Source organism: Macaca fascicularis, chromosome 3 (genome assembly GCF_037993035.2).
Source record: "Macaca fascicularis isolate 582-1 chromosome 3, T2T-MFA8v1.1".
Lineage (NCBI taxonomy): Eukaryota > Metazoa > Chordata > Mammalia > Primates > Cercopithecidae > Macaca > Macaca fascicularis.
In genome coordinates, this window is record NC_088377.1 from 125,909,755 (window position 1) to 125,926,189 (window position 16,435).

Here is a 16,435-nt window from a genome sequence, read left to right on the forward strand (position 1 = left end):
CTTTCAAAATTGTATTTTAAATTATTCCTTCATGTTACGGTTGTCAGAGTGAAAAAGGAAAAGAAAAAAACTACACTTCTTCCCATTAAGTTGAGTTTGGATGAAAAAGATGTGTCTAAGTCCTTAAGTCTGTAGTCTAGAAGTATTAATAGAGACTGGGCATGGTGGCTCATACCTGTAATTCTAGTACTTTGGGAGGCTGAGGCAGGAGGATGGCTTGAGTCCAGGAGTTTGAGACCAACCTGGGCAACACAGCAAGACTCGGTCTACACACACACACACACACACACACACACCACACACACACCTTACACACACTTAGCTAGGTGTAATGGTGCGTGCCTGCGGTACCAGCTACTCAGGAGGCCGAGGCTGGTGGGTCCCTTGAGTCCGGGAGATCTAGACTGCAGTGAGCTGTGCTTACGCCAATGCACTCCAGCCTAAAACACAGCGACACCATGTTTAAAAAAAAAAAAAGTATTACGAGACACAGGATTTTTCTTTCTTTGCAACTACGTCCTGTTATAAAAAGTAGTGATTCCAAAGTGAAATATTTACACGACGCATCCCATTACTTTCCCTCCCTTGGCCACCGTCCCCCGCCCCCAAAAGCAGCTTTCTCTGTAAGTTTCTCACTGGAACAGCGAGTGAGAAATGTGTTTGAAGACTAGGGAAACGAGAAAGGTATGCGGGCTCCTAGAGGGTTTCGGGTGAGTTGTTTGAAAAAGGAGGTGAAGGAATTCAAAGTTTCACGTCAGGAGCCTAAAGTAAGGCGTGTCAGGGCCGTCCCGAAGGTATCTGGGAAAATAAGTTTGTGAGGACAAAGACCAGCGCCAGGCCCAGGGCGGAGCCTCCGCGGCCCCGGCGCAGGGACTCGACCTAGGCGGAGGACGGGGCGGAGCGCGGCCGGCACTGTCGAGCCGGGAAGATGGCACCGCCCACGGAGCTGCCGGCGAGGCCCGAGCGAGGCAGCGCGCCCGGCTTCCGCGCCATGGGGCGGCTGGTGGCTGTGGGCTTGCTGGGGATCGCGCTGGCGCTCCTGGGCGAGAGGCTCCTGGCACTCAGGTAGGTGGGACTCCCGCGCGCCCCTCCTCGCCGGTCCCCAGGCTGGGGGTGGCCGCGTGGTGCGGGGAGGGCGCAGGCTGGGGGAGGGATTCCTGCGGGACCGGCCCTGCGGCCGGGGTTGGAGAATTTTTGATTGCCGTCCCTTCCCCAGCTACTTGAACCCCATCACCCCGACTCTCCTCTTCTAGTGAAAAAACTAGCAAAGTTTGGAGTGAATCGCGACACTTTCTTGAAAGTTGATAAGCCCTTGCTGCTAATAAAGTTCCCTTCTGCTTAGGCTGACAAGAGAATGCTTTACAATTACTCAAGGGCCAAACCTGAAAACAAAACGACTACTCATGCATTGAAACTTTAATTATGAAGATTTATTTCAGGTCATTGGTGCTGCTTCTCCTTGTTGCCCAAACGAGCCCCGTCTTTAATAAAGTTGTTCTCCACCCATTTCTGCATACTTTGAGAAACACTTCAGCTGTAGATCAAAGACACTTGAAATATTCAGCTACTGTTCTTACTTTTATTTATTTACAAGGGGAGCCTGAAGCCAGAATGCCAGACAGTGCAGACACTATTCCATCTCGCATTTTAGTTTTAATGAAAAATCTCTGGTAGGTAGACATCATAGTTTATAAATTGCCAACTCAAAGTTTATTTTTTATTTGTTTTATTTTATTTTTTGTACAGATGGGGTCTTGCTATATTGCCCAGGCTGTTCCCTAACTCTTGAGCTCAAGCAATCCTCTGGCCTAGGCCTCCTACAGTGCTGCGATTACAGGTGTGAGCTGTCCTGCCCTGCCTCAACCAAAATTTTATAGGCCTCATGCAAAAGAGTTCCAGAAATACTGAGCGCCTGGTATGTGTGATACTCTCTCTTAGGCTCCTGTAGTAGACTACGACCCTTATGGAGTTTAATACAGGGGAAGAGAGAAATAAAATACAGTAAATGTATAAATTAGGATGTCCTAAGGACAGGCACAAACGAACCCCATAGGCTTAAAGAGGAAAGATTACATCCCCTGAAGGTGGAGTTCCAGGAGGAAGAGACATTCGACCTGACCGTGAAGGGTGGGTGCAACACATACAGGCATGAAGGGGCCCATGCCAAATGCATAGTGCAGCAGGAGCAAAGGGACTAAGGTGGGAAGTTGGAAGACTAGCAAATGGGCCAGTTTGAAGGGAGCATAAAGTCAGGAGATGAGAATAGTAGGGTGGTGGGAAGGATAGGTTTTGAGGCCATTAAATATAAGTTGAAAAATGGGGCCCCACTTTGATAGGCCCAATAGTCCTTCAAAAGGGAAATATTGGTGGGTTTTGCTTTTCAACAAGAACTTAATATAACTAGTTGTGTTTTATAGAGATAAACCTGGAAGGGGGGATTGGAATAGAGCAATGGTTCTCTGTAAATTAGAATCTCTTGGAGGGACGGTGTCTGGGTGGCACCACCAAAGATTCTGATTCAGCTGATCTGGATCAGAATCTACAGCCACACGTGCAATCCCAGCACTGTTAGAGGCCTAAGCTGGAGGACTGCTTGAGCCCAGGAGTTAGCGACAGGCCTGGGCAGCATAGCAAGATCCCATCTCTACAAAATAAATAAATAAATAAACAAAATTTGAGTTGGTAATTTATAAACTATGGTGTCTACCTACCAGAGATTTTTCATTATAACTAAAAGGTGATATGGAATAATGTACTGTTTGGCAAGGTGTCTTCAGGGTTCACAGGTAAATAAGAAAGTACATAATGTAAGAACAGTGGCTGACAGTAGCAGTGGTATTTTGTATTTTTAAAAACACTCCTAATAATTCTAATGAGCAGTCAAGGTTGAGAACTACTAGAATAGAGAGCGGACAGGGGGAAGCTGGTTAAGGTATTGCAGTAGGTCAGTAGACGATAACAGGGACCCAAATTCTGGAACCCCAGGGATGAGGGAGAAGTCAAAAGTACTGCCAGAGTTTGTGCCACAGCTCTACTGTCCCATGGTTGTAGTTTCATCTACTGATAAAGCAATGCAAAGAGGAAGAGTGTGGTGGCTGAGATGGCAGTGAGAGTTGAGGAAAGAATGCTCATGGGTAGGAAATGGACATGTTGACCTTAATTTTCATGTTAGGTAGTGCCCATTGTGCTCTACAGAACATTCATGAGTTGGATGACTTTGTATATGATCTGTCCTGCTCTCCGTTTGAAAGACAAGACCACCAAAATTTACAAGCTTATTATGTTGTCACTAATGTGTAAGCCACCAGTTTTTCTGCAAGTTGGAAGTTTTCTCAACAGTCACATTTTTCCCCTTCTCACTAATCTTAAGGTTTTAAAGTTATAGCTGCAAATCTAAAAAAAAAAAAAAATGAAAAAGTAAATAAAACTTATTGACAGATGCCCCGGATAGTTTATTTACAGGTTTTTGTTTGGTTGGTTTTTGTTTTTCTTTGTTTTTTATTTTGAGACAAGGCCTTGCTCTGCTGCCCAAGCCAGAGTACAGTGGTACATCAAAGCTTACTACAGCCTCAAACTCCTAGGCACAAGCAGTCCTCCCTCCTTAGCCTCCTGAGTAGCTGGGACTACAGATGCGTGCTACCATGCCCAGCTATTACTTTTATTTCTTGCAGAGACAGGGTCTCACTTTGTTGCCCAGGCTAATCTCAAACTCCTGGCCTCAAGTGATGCTCCTGCCTCGGCCTCCCAAAGTGATAGGATTATATGCATCAGCCACCACCCTCGGCCTACTTTACAGTTTGATGCAACTTTTCTTTATGTGACTGTGATACACTTTATTGGGCAGTGACTTTATAAAGTGATAACTTTATTGGATATGTGAAGCCCCAAATGGGCTGACGTGAGAATGTTGGGTGGCTGGATTTAGCAAAGAAAAATGTAGGTTACCCAGTTAACTTTGAATTTCAGATAGATAATTTTTTTTTTAAGTATATGTATGAAATACTTACCATACTTTTAGCATAAGCGTGGAATTTGGGACATAATTATACCGAAATATCATTCATTGTTTATCTCAAATTAAAATTTAACTGGGTACCCTGTATTTTATCATATGGTAGAGTGCCTTCTGTTTACAGAATTTGGTGACCTTTAGTGTCTGTTTTAAAAAGGAGCATGTTCAGCCGGACACGGTGGCTCATGCCTGTAATCCCACACTTTGGGAGGCTGAGGCGGGCAGATCACTAGAGGTCAGGAGTTCAAAACCAGCCTCGCCAACATGGTGAAACCTGCCTCTAATAAAAATACAAAAATTAGCCAGGTGTGGTGGTGCATGCCTGTAATCCCAGCTACTTGGGACGCTGAGTCAGGAGAATTGCTTGAACCCCAGAGGTAGAGGTTGCAGTGAGCCAAGATTGAGCCGCTGCACTCCAGCCTGGACAACAGAGCAAGACTCCCTCAAAAAAAAAGAAAAAAAAAAAAAAAGCAAGTTCCCACTTCCTCATAAGGAAAGGCTCTTCAGAGGAAGTTGAAGAGACAGAGGCTTTATGTTTGATTTTTTGCTTTAATCTGATACCTACTGTTTGATTATTCAATATTTAGAGATGGTGCTTTGGCAATTTCTCTCCCCAGACAGACAGTTATTTCTCTCCCCAGGTTGCCCACTTCAATTTTTAGTATAAGGATGTCCTAGAGGGATAAATGTCATCAAAGCTGTCTTTCTTCTTCTAAACTGTAACTGGGATTCCACACCCTCATTTTCCACCCCTCCCTAGTTGAGCAATAAAGGAGAAAATAACAGTATACAAATATTCCCAGGCCAGTTCCTGGTGTCAAGGTACGCAGCTGTGGATGAATCATGAGGCTTGAGTGCATCAGAGACCTAAGCGTGGGCAGGAACCCCCAGAGTACCCATGTGAATGTTCTGCTTGCTGCCTGGCACCTTTTATGACAATTCCCACAAGAAGCTATGTGGTCTGTTTCTACTTCTGAAGCAGCAGTCTTTTTTTTTTTTTTCTTTTAAACCACCATCCTTTAAATCGTTTATTAGGTGACTCTTGTGTGCTGGTCAGTGTGTCAAAAGTGTAAACACTTCTTTATTCTTTTTTTAATCTATCTTTAAATTTTTTTTTTTTTTTTTTTTTTTCTTCAAGGCAGGATCTTGCTCTCTCTCCCAGGCTGGAATGCAGCAGCACAATCATAGCTCATTGTAACCTGGAACACCTGGGCTCAAGTGATCCTCCCACCTCAGCCTCCTAAGCAGTGAGGACTATAGGCATGCACCACCACACCTGGCTATTTAAAAAAACACGGCTGGGCATGGTAGCACGGTGGCTCATTACCGTAATCCCAGCACTTTGGGAGGCTGAGGTGGGCGGATCACCTGAGGTTGGGAGTTCAAGACCAGCCTGACCAACATGGTGAAACCTCATCTCTACTAAAAATACAAAATTAGCTGGGCATGGTGGCGCATGCCTGTAATCCGAGCTACTCAGCAGGCTGAGGCGGGAAAATCGCTTGAACCCGGGAGGTGGAAGTTGCAGTGAGCCATTGCACTCCAGCCTGGCGACAGAGCGAGACTCTGTCTCAAAAAAACAAAAAATACATTTTTTTTGTAGAGACAGGGTTCTTGCTGAGTTGCCCAGGCTGATCTCAAACTTCTAGCTGCAAGTGATCCTCCCGCCTCAACTTTCCAAAGCACTGGGATTATGGGTGTGAGCTACTGAGCCCTGCCAAATTTCTTTATATTAAACCAAAATATACATTTACTGACATTTGGACAGAAAGCTCTTTTACTTTTATGCCTTCATCCAGTCTTCATAGATATCTTCCCCTCTACATTATAACTGTAAATACTGAGGTCAGAGAGGTTAACTAGTTAGTTCAACAGAATAATATAATTATTCAATAATATAATTAATGAATGATTAGTGCTGAACCTGTCCCCTCAGCCAGGTCTCCTGATTCCAAATAAGTTGGCCCCAGCTCCCCACAGTCTTCTAGCTTCTCTGCCAGTGGAGCAAATTTTCCCTAGGTTTACAGGCCTAAGCACAAATTCCTAGTAACTTAATGCAAGTATTGCCAGAGTTCAAGGGGTGAATTCCAAAGGGTTTTTACAAGGCTATACATAAAAGATAAAGCCCTGGCTTCTATATCACTTGCACATAGGAGATAAAGCCCCAGCAGTTGTGTGTAAATTCAAAACCAGAGAAGTATGGCACAAAGAAACTCCTGATAGTAACACTGTGTTCCCACTTTGCTCAGGGGCATATTGGCACCATAGCATGGTGCACCCTTACTGCTACCTGCCGTGAGACCAGATAATAGCTAGCAGCCCCTGGTCTCATTCTCCTCTGGAAGGGTACTGCTGTTTCCTGAATGAAAGAAACTGAGATTGATTTCATGCTAATGACTGTTAGTTAAGAGTTCATGCTTTGTGAACAGGTAGCCTGAGTTCATTCATAGCTCTACTATTTACCTGAAAACTTGGACTGATTATTTCACTTTTCTGTGCCCTGGTGTTCTAATCTGTAGGATGGGGAACTACCTACTCCACAGTGGGACTATGAGAATGCTTAAAACAATGCCAGGCACACAGTCAGCTCAATAAATGTCATCTATGAAGACAATGAAATTCAAGCAAAATTCCTTAAACCTTTGTGCCATACATCCTTTTGGCAGTCTATTGAAGCCTTCATTCCTTCTCAGCATCATGTTTTTAAATGAGTAAAATAAAATATGTACAATTACAAAGGAAACCAATTATACTTAAGTACTGCTACCAAACTATTTTAAAATCTATGATATAATATGCTTTTTTAATTAAACCCTTAAATGGATCTAGAGGTAGGTAAATGTCTAACAGATATTTTGAAGTAGCTATGAATGTAAATAGCACTTTGAGCTATCTACAACTGAAATGCGATAGAAAAGTATCTGTAATTTCTATTAGTGACAGAATCACAAATACTACTAATAGTATTGTGGTTTGTTGTGTACACTCATCATCAAAGGAAATACTCAATTTGAATTAGAGGTTTAAATAAAGATGTATTTTTCCCCCATCCAAGTTCATGGATCCCTGAATTCTACTCATGGATTCCTTGGTCACTGGACTCCATAGGGGTCACTTGGGGAATGATTGTGACACCAATGAAGGAAGCCAGCAGATACTGTTTCCTGTATTTTACCTACCATAGGTTTGTGATGAAGAAATAATTAATAAATAACTGTAATGAAGAAGAAAAGAAAGAAAAACAAAAGGAACCTAAAATAGAGAAGGCAAATAGCTTTCCTTTTGAGTGTCAGTTTTAACAGACTCCCTGTGGTTGCGAAACAGTGTGTCTGAGGCTGGCTCTGGGTTAAATGGAGAGTGCGGCTATTGATTAGTGATGCCTGCCTGACAGCAGAATGGCAATAGCCATGCATCTCTGACCTAGCACAGTCATAAGCATGTTATAGACATAAAAGTGTTAGGGAATAAATAGGCTCTGGCCGAAGTAGAGTGTTCCTCCTCTCATATCATCACTTATATGTGTTTATACCATTTATGTCGTGCTTTTCTACATGAATACTTTTAGGCTTATTAATCTAATCCGAAAAGGTTTGTATAGCTTTCTCTATATTGAGAGAAATATGTGTATTTCTTAAATACACAAACTTCTTAAATCTGATGCCAGTGAGGCTTGCTTCCAGCCACAAGTAACATACATCAGATTAATGGTAGTTCATTCGAAGAGGGATTTATTTTCCTCACGTGACAAACACCTCTGTAGGTGACCCAGTATAGAGCTTGCTCGTTGAGCCAGTGATTATATCAAGGAACTGGGTTCTTCATATATTTTCATTATTTGATCTCTCCCTATTGACTTTATAGCTGTATCTTTCTCAAGGATGCAGAATGGCTACTGCAGTCTCAAGCACTACATGTGTGTTTAAATCATGAAGAAAGGAGACAGAGTGATGCCAGCTAGCTGTCTTCTCATGACTCTCCTTTGTATCCAGAACACAGTATCTTTCCCCAAAACCTGGGTCATATGATTACATCTCAATACAGGGGAGTCTGGGAAAGCAAATATTTGCTTTGCCCACCACTACAATGGAAGCAGCAAGGGAGAAAGAAAGCGGGGTGGGAATGGCGTGAATTTTGTCAGCCACTACGGTCTGCCACCCAGAAAACAGAAGTCCACTAACAAGCAGGGAACTGATTGTTCTGCCAGGGAAAATGTCTGGCAGTTTCCAACTGAAGAAATTTGGAAGTCTTAATGGTCCAGGAAGGATAGAGACAAAACCCCCATTTTCTTTTATCGAAAAGGAAAGCCAAGAAAAAAATCAGTTAAGTGGAAGTTATGCACAACCCTCACGTAACTCTTCCATGTTAATAGCAGGTAGGCTGCATATCAAAACATGATATTGTACAAGAAAACTAGTTGAAAAAGATTGCCCTATTTAGCATCAATTATTTATGCAAACCTAAATTGACTCTGAAACCGGAAGCTCATATTAAACTTTCCAATCACATCGGAATGTGTTACTTTGAACAGATTGTATTTAATCCAAAGAGATTATCTTTGAAAAAGGTAGATGGTAAACATCGTTATTCCTATTTTTGTATAGTCAAATAGGCATAGTAGTAAGTTGTGTAAAATTGACATCCAAACCAATGCTTGATACTAAAACTTAGTGTACAAACAGCAGTTATAACCTATTGCTTTGTAGCTGCATCTGTTTCTGGAGTCATATAACATTAGTAGAATCTTGGAGGTGTTTTAGGCTCATGCTTATTTTATCCATAAAGAAGACTGACACCTATAGAGATTAACTGACCTGCCAAGGGTCATGGCAATTTCACTGCTAAGACAAGAACACAGATCCTTTTACTTCTTTCTGAGAAAAGTACAGAGTAGTTTAAAGCAAAAACTCCCCTGCTTTCCAGCACTTCTGGCTAAGTTGAGCCTTGGGAAAATTGTTTTGTCTGATTCAGTTTTTTCATCTTTAAAACTGGAATAATGCTACCTAATTTATAGGGTTGTTTGAAGAATTAAATGAATTTATAGGGTTGTTTGAAGAATTAAATGAATGCATGGAGGTAAATCACTTAGAACAGCGGTAAATTATACGTGTTTTGTTATTTATTTCCTTTGACTACCCATGATTATCACGAGTGTCATCGTCATCATCACAATTAAGATTACTACCACATTAGGCTACATAAACTTTTTTTTTTCTCTCTGTTTTATAATTTCGATTTTTTTTTTTAGATTCAAGGGGTACATGTGCAGGTTTTACATGGGTATATTGTGTGATGCTGAGGTTTGGGGAACATGATGCCATCACCCAGGTAGTGAGCATAGTACCCTATAGTTTTTCAGCCCTTGTCCACTCCCCTCCTTTCCTCTTCTAGTAGTCCCCAGTGTCTACCATCATCATCTTTATGTCCATTTGCACCATTGTTTAGCTCCCAGTTAAAGTAAGAACATGTAGTATTTGGTTTTCTAGTTTATTTTTCCTCTCTTGAATCACTTCTGTGACACGTAGGAGTGAGATTTATTGTATTTTTTAATGCTTTATTTAAAAATTTGTATTATTTAATACATTTAATGCATCATAGTTTTATTATATTTAAATATTGATTTATTTATACTTTTTGCCTTATTGCTATATTGTTTCGAAAGATTTAATATTATTTAAGTTACATGATTTCAAATACATACTGATTAACATTTTAATTAGAAACTTTGTGTATGATATGAATTGCCAAAATGTGTAGTTGGTACAAACTTTGAGTAGTTCTGGGTTATTTAGAAGAAACCGGTAGCCTGCGCCATACTCTAGAAGCCTTCCCCAGTGTCTAGACCTCAGAAACTGTCAGGGATATGCACAGGAGAAGAACACACGGCAAATAGCTATTTTGTCTCTTAAATGTATGGTATGTGGGAACCACTGAAAAATGTGAAGTTTCTATAAGGTGCTATTTTTATTATTTATGGCTCTAGAGAACAGAGAAGGTGAAAAAATGTGAGAGGAGAAGGGAAAGCCAATAGTATGTGGCGTTCAAAACCAAAGATCCCACAGGTGTTGCCCCAAACTGCTTCCCGGCCCTTTAGAGTGGAGAGGGAGGGGGAAGATATCCTATTAGAGTTCAACATTCTCTTATTATTTCCTCCTTTTAATTTTCTGGATATACAACACTTTTGCTAAAGTAGTTACAAAACTAGTTGGTGTTCTCCATCCTTCCTACTCCAGTAAATGCTGTCATGGGTGGGTACACTAAAATCTCAGAATTCACTGCTATATCACTCATCCATGTAACCAAAAACCACTTGTACCCCCCAAAAGCTATTGAAATAAGATAAACAAATTCTTATTTAAAAAAATACTGTGATAGGCATGCTACCTTCTCTTTTTTGTTAGTTAACTATTTGTGGGATGTCTTTGGTGTGTCAGGCTCTGAGCAATGCCATTTTCTCTTGGCTTCTTTGCAGTCTCTGTGTGAGGCTTGGAGTCATTTTTCATTGTTTGACTCTTCAGAAGGAAGACAGGGCTTCTGGTTCTACATCTGGAACTCTTTTCCCACAACACCAACACTGTGAGAAATGTGAGCTGGTGCTGTGTTTACATTTGGATAGGAACTTGCATTATAAGGTTTATTGGTTGAGTTATTGGCTTTAAAATTTAAAAAAACCCGTATCAGTATATAGAACTTTGCAATAGGCCTTTTTGTTTTAACTTCATTTCTGGTGCAGTTTTATGTTCCTACCCTTGTTTTTCTATTTTCTCTTTCATCTGCTTTAGACTTAAAACGCTGTGTTTTATGTATTGCTGCAAGCCTCTTTAAACTCTTTCTAAAACAAAGCAGGGAATACATAAACAAATATATATATATTTTTTGTAACAGAAATCGACTTAAAGCCTCGAGAGAAGTAGAATCTGTAGACCTTCCAAACTGCCACCTGATTAAAGGAATTGGTATGTATGTGAAAATGCTTGTTGGGAACATTGCATTTTTTGGCCATTAACATTAAAACACTCATTAATGGTATTTTAGCATGAAATTACTGTTTTCCAGTGGATAAATCACATTGGATCAACAAAAACCTCTTTGGTCAACCTCTTGATCTCATGCACCCTCTATTCTTCTTTTCTACCGTCACTGTAAATTATTCTTTTTTGTGTGTAATTCTATGTTTAGCATTTGATTTCTTGCTTGTTTTGTGACTTCTCTGAACTATTTTTGTCAAGTCTGTATTGTTTGTCAGGTATGGCCGCTGCAGTCTGTGTTCTGTGAGCCTCGTGATCAGCTAGTGAAGGAAGCTTTATGTAGGCAGTGACAGCATTTACTCTGCTCACTACTCTGTAACTAGGATCTGATCTTATGGCTAACATGTAACTGACCAATATGGTTTGGTTGTGTCGCCACCCAAATCTCATCTTGAACTGCAGTTCCCATAATCCCCATGTGTGGTGGGAGGGACCCAGTGGAGAGGTCATTGAATCAGGAGGTGGTTACCCTGTGCTGCTGTTCTCATGGTAGTGAGTGAGTTCTCATGAGATCTGATGGGTTTGTTTGTTTGTTTATTTATTTATTTATTTATTATTTATTTATTTTTTGAGACGGAGTCTCACTCTGTCGCCCAGGCTGGAATGCAGTGGCGCGATCTCAGCTCACTGCAAGCTCGGCGTCCTGGGTTTACGCCATTCTCCTGCCTCAGCCTCCCGAGTAGCTGGGACTACAGGCGCCCGCCACCTCGCCCGGCTAGTTTTTTGTATTTTTTAGTAGAGACGGGGTTTCACTGTGTTAGCCAGAATGGTCTGGATCTTCTGACCTCGTGATCCACCCGTCTCGGCCTCTCAAAGTGCTGGGATTACAGGCTTGAGCTACCGCGCCCTGCGAGATCGGATGGTTTTATAAGGGGCTTTTCCCTCCTTTTGCTCGGCACTTCTCCTTGCTGCTGCCATATGAAGAAGGGTGTGTTTTCTTCACCTTCCACCAGGATTGTAAGTTTCCTGAGGCCTCCCCAGCCACACAGAACTGTGAGTCAATTAAACCTGTTTCCTTTGTAAATTACCCAGTCTCAGGTATGTCTTTATTAGCAGCGTGAGAACGGACTAATGTACCGGCACGTCACAATATGTATTATAAAAACTTCTGTTTATTTTATCTTCTAAGCTGTCACTGCAGAGGAGGAGAGTCTCCCTCTTCCCTTGACTTTATGTAGGATGTATTGTGGAGCCTGAGTCCTTGAGGAGGGGCTCCTAAGAGCAAGCCCTAGTTTTGCTATAGATAAGGAGGGATCTGTCCAGATTCTTCTCCAGCACTGAGGGTCTCTCTGGCGTGTTTGCAGTTTTTCTCCAAGGTAGAGTCCGTGTCTTGCTGTCTTTTACCCTTTGTCATCTACTAAGTACATGTCCCTAGTACATAATAGACTCATAGTAACTGTTGTTAAATTATCAATGAACAGTAAATATTGGCTTTCCTTTTTTTAAAATTTTCTTTTTTTTTGATAGGTGGCCTCACTCTGTCACCTAGGCCGGAATGCAGTAGCGCAATGTTGGCTTACTGCAGCCCTCACCTCCTGGGCTCAAGCAATCCTCCCGCCTCATCCTCCTGGGTAGCTGAGACTACAGGCACATGCCACCACTCATGGCTAGTTTTTTATTTTTGTAGAGACAGAGTCTTGCTATGTTGTCCAGGCTGGTCTTGAACTCCTGGCCTCAAGCAATCCTCCCAACTTGGTCTCCCAAAGTGCTGGGATTACAAGAATGAGGCACTGAGCCCAGCCAATATTGGCTTTCCTTAGATATGGTCCATGGTATGATTAGAAACAAAAAGAATTAGAAGTCAAAATATCTAGTTTCTAGTTCTATTCTGCCACAATGTGACCTTAGGCAAAATTGGCTTTTGTATTTGTTACCTATAATGATGAGTTTGTGATTAGACTGAAGGTTTTAGACTTTAAAAAGCCTGGAACCATTTATTTATAATCTTACTCTGAGAGCCACAGTGTGGAAACAACTAGACTGTCATTGGGTCCCTTCTAGTCGTTTATGACAACATCCGTCTCTAGAGGTAGGAGAGACAATTTAATATTTTGTTTTATTCTTTAGAAATTAAAACTCAGGTTACATGGCAATGTTCTCCTCTTGGAATAGGTAACATTGTTAAACAAGTTTTGAGTGTCCTTCCATCTTTTTCTGTCTTTTTATGAATACTCCTTTACATAATTTTTAAAAATATAAATGGGGTCAAATTATGTATAATATTTCAAAACTAGCTTTTTATCTTTCCTGATAGTTTCAGTCCATATGCAAACAAATATATTGACTTTTTTTCACAAACAGAATTTTAGTGTAAATATTTCACAACCTGCTTCATTCCTAAAACAGTGTGAGCAGCTTTCCACATCAGCATATATAGTTACTTTGTTCTTTTTAAATATTTTCACATTCCATCATTTATTTAACCAGTCCCTTTTTAATGTACATTTGGGTTGTTACAGTTTTTTGCAACTATGAACAGATCAGTGAACATCATTGCTATTGCATTTGTTTATCTGTAGAGTACATCCTTAACAATGGGATTGTTGTTCCCTTAGGATATGTGTTTAAAGTTTTGACAGTCATTGTTAAATTGCTCTCAAGTTGGCAACAGTAATAAACTCGGTACCTCATAGTTGTAACCACATTCACTACAGACGGGGTTCTCAGCACTCTTTTAGTAAAAATAAACCATCACTTGACAGTGCAGCCTTCAGAGTTTCTCTACAAATCCCTTGCTTGCCTCCCTTGTTTTCTTCTTTTAAATCAGCTTCCTCAGGTTGCTCTGCCTCTCATTCCTTAGGCATCTGTTTCCTATGTGTTCTTTCTCCTTTTTTTCATTGATACTTTTGTGTTTCCCCGGTTCCACCTCCCATCCCCTAGACTGGCTGGCTGTCCTGGAATTTCCCTTCTTTCTTTCAATTGCCCAAACACTTAGTGGGAGGAGGCAAACTCATAACAGATAGCAGATTGACAACATCTGTGCTGGATCCTGCAGACAGTTCAAGAGTCCCAAGTAACTTAGCAGCTTCATCTTGCCTTCCAGCTGCAATCAGGAGGAGACCTCTCAGAACTGGTCACTCAGCAAAAGCCAGATGGCATTAGTAAAAGATGTTGGGCAAGGGTGGGAGGTTGGGCCAGTGATCTCTTAGGTTACTTTTGCTGCTGAGTTAATAATTGTCACATTATTAAACAGCCCTTGGCCCTGGGAAGCCCACCTTCTGTGAATACAAGTCTCAGAGTAGACAATAGGGCACAACCAGCCATGTTACATGACAGACTGCCAAGTGCATTCTTCTTACAACTCACTGGGATGGAGCACTCCTCAGAGAAAAACAAGCCCAGCAACATTTGTATTCTGAACAGGCATCTGTCTATGTTTGTGACCTTTATGTTGTGATGTGTGTGAGCTGCTGTCTGGAATTGGAAAGAATGAGGAAATATGTCACCTATGGCCCCTCTTGTGAAGTGTTAAATGCCTCTGAGGCACTTCAGAAGGCAACAGAGCGGAGAGGATGAGTGATTAGAAGCACATTTGGGATACATTTTTAGATCTAATTAGAATTGTGCCTTTTTTTTTTTTGCTTTTTTGCTTTTGCCCTGTGGTTAGCACACACCATATGAACATTTGTCAAACGCTATGTTAGTGATGCATAATGGTTAATAATAACTTGTGGTTATATATCTTTAACAACAGTTACTTATTCACAAGTCTTTGACAGTAAGGAATAACAATGTGCTGGACACACGTTTCTATACAGGCAAAAGCAACTTTTTATGATAGAGAAGGGCTGTTTCTTTTCTGTTTTGAAAACAGTAGTAGCTATGCACTTGAGGCCAACTCATCCCTCTAAGAGGAGAACCCACCTTCCCCCTTGCCCTTGATTCCCGTCAACACACACATACATATGCACACACTACAGTGCTTCAGTCACCATCACTGGAAGTGAACTATGTGCAGCTTTTGGGTGCTTTATATATATCGTATCATATTGTGTCTGTTTTAATAAATCATAGTTATTGACTACATATCATACCGGATGTGTGCCTTCTGTGGGGCAGAAAGTAAGTTCACTATTTAGTCCTTTTTAAAAATTCCTTCCCAGTGTATCTTACAGACAGAAACTAAGCTTTTATACACCCAAGATTTGCCAGATTAACACCTGCATATTAAAAATTAAAATGTCAAGAGCTAGTTTATTTGAGGCTTAAAAGTTTAAAAATCTTATTTTCTAAATGTCTGGCCTTCAAAATTTGAATGGACTGTCTTTCTCAAGATAACTAACAATTTTATGCACTTGGCAATCAAGACCTTTACAATAACTGCTGCTTGGGAGATTGGGGGGGAAAAAGCATTAAAGTCTGTAACCCTTATAATCAAGTACTTTACAGTCTACTGATGGGAGAAAAGGAAAACAAAGCAAAACAAAACAAAAAACCACTGTGAGATATAGATACGTCTTTTCTTTTTCTAACAGATAAGGACCTGAGGCTCAAGGAGGTTAAGCAACTTTTGCAAATTCACTTTCCAATATAGTGTCTTTTCCCAGGGTGGTTAATATATATACTTGATGAGTGAACCAGAAAAGTAGAAAATAATACATTACATTACATATGGGATACTCTATTGGGTATAGTAAAGGATGAGTTGCTGTTACAAAATTATAGTGGCTTAGAAAATAGATAAGTTTATTTTTATTTTTCTCCCGTCAGTCTTAAGGTAAGCGAATGGCCTAGGGTAGTTGGGTGACTGTGTTCCATGTGGTCATTCAGGGGCAAATGCTGATGAAGCAACACTGCTATCTTCGTCTAAGACTAGAACTCTGCTTGTTGCCATTTCCCAGCAGGAAGGGGTAGAAATAAAATTTATATAGATTTTTTTTTCTACCCAGTAGTTGCATATATATTGTATTCTCACATCCTATTGACCAAAACTTAGACATATGGCCACATCTGTCAGCCAGAAAGGGTGGGATATGTTATCTATAGCTATGTTGCTACGTGCCTATTGCTAAAAAGGCTAAAAAGGAAGAAGGGGAACATGGATGCTGGTGAACACTTGGCCACCTCTGACACAGATAATTGCTAAAGTAATAAGATACTGAAACTAAATGTGATAAGCTAGGAGACTTTCTAAAGAAAGGGTTTGGCGTGCTGCGCTGTGCCATTCGTGGGTTTTTGCTCATGCTGTTCCTTGTGCCTGGAATTTCTCCCCCTAATTCCCCTAAGCAGTGGATGCAGTGGATGCCCTTCCCACATCCCCCCAGCTTCCCTGAGTGTTGGCTACCAAAAGCTCTCAGTGCACCCAGGGAGCTAAGTCCCCTGCCCACAGGCAATAACGGACTGACATGGTGTAGATTAAAAGAAATAAGAGACACATCCATCAATTGAAATGTGTGGG

General features: G+C 41.0%; 1 protein-coding gene across 5 annotated transcripts in view; it reads left to right on the top strand.

Annotated features, from left to right (window-relative positions):
• The first annotated feature begins 902 nt into the window (after nucleotides 1–902).
• Nucleotides 903–16,435, top strand: part of PON2 (paraoxonase 2) — a 29,909-nt gene continuing 14,376 nt past the window's right edge. For 4 of the 5 annotated variants that reach the window (XM_045388821.2, XM_045388822.2, XM_074035480.1 and 1 more), the window contains exons 1-2: nucleotides 903–1,065; nucleotides 10,895–10,965. In XM_045388821.2, coding sequence (XP_045244756.1) covers nucleotides 929–1,065; nucleotides 10,895–10,965 — 208 coding nt within the window. In that variant the 5' untranslated portion in view covers nucleotides 903–928. Of the gene's footprint in view, nucleotides 1,066–1,746; nucleotides 1,916–10,894; nucleotides 10,966–16,435 lie in introns of all 5 variants that reach the window. The other variant, XM_074035479.1, reaches the window with a different exon arrangement.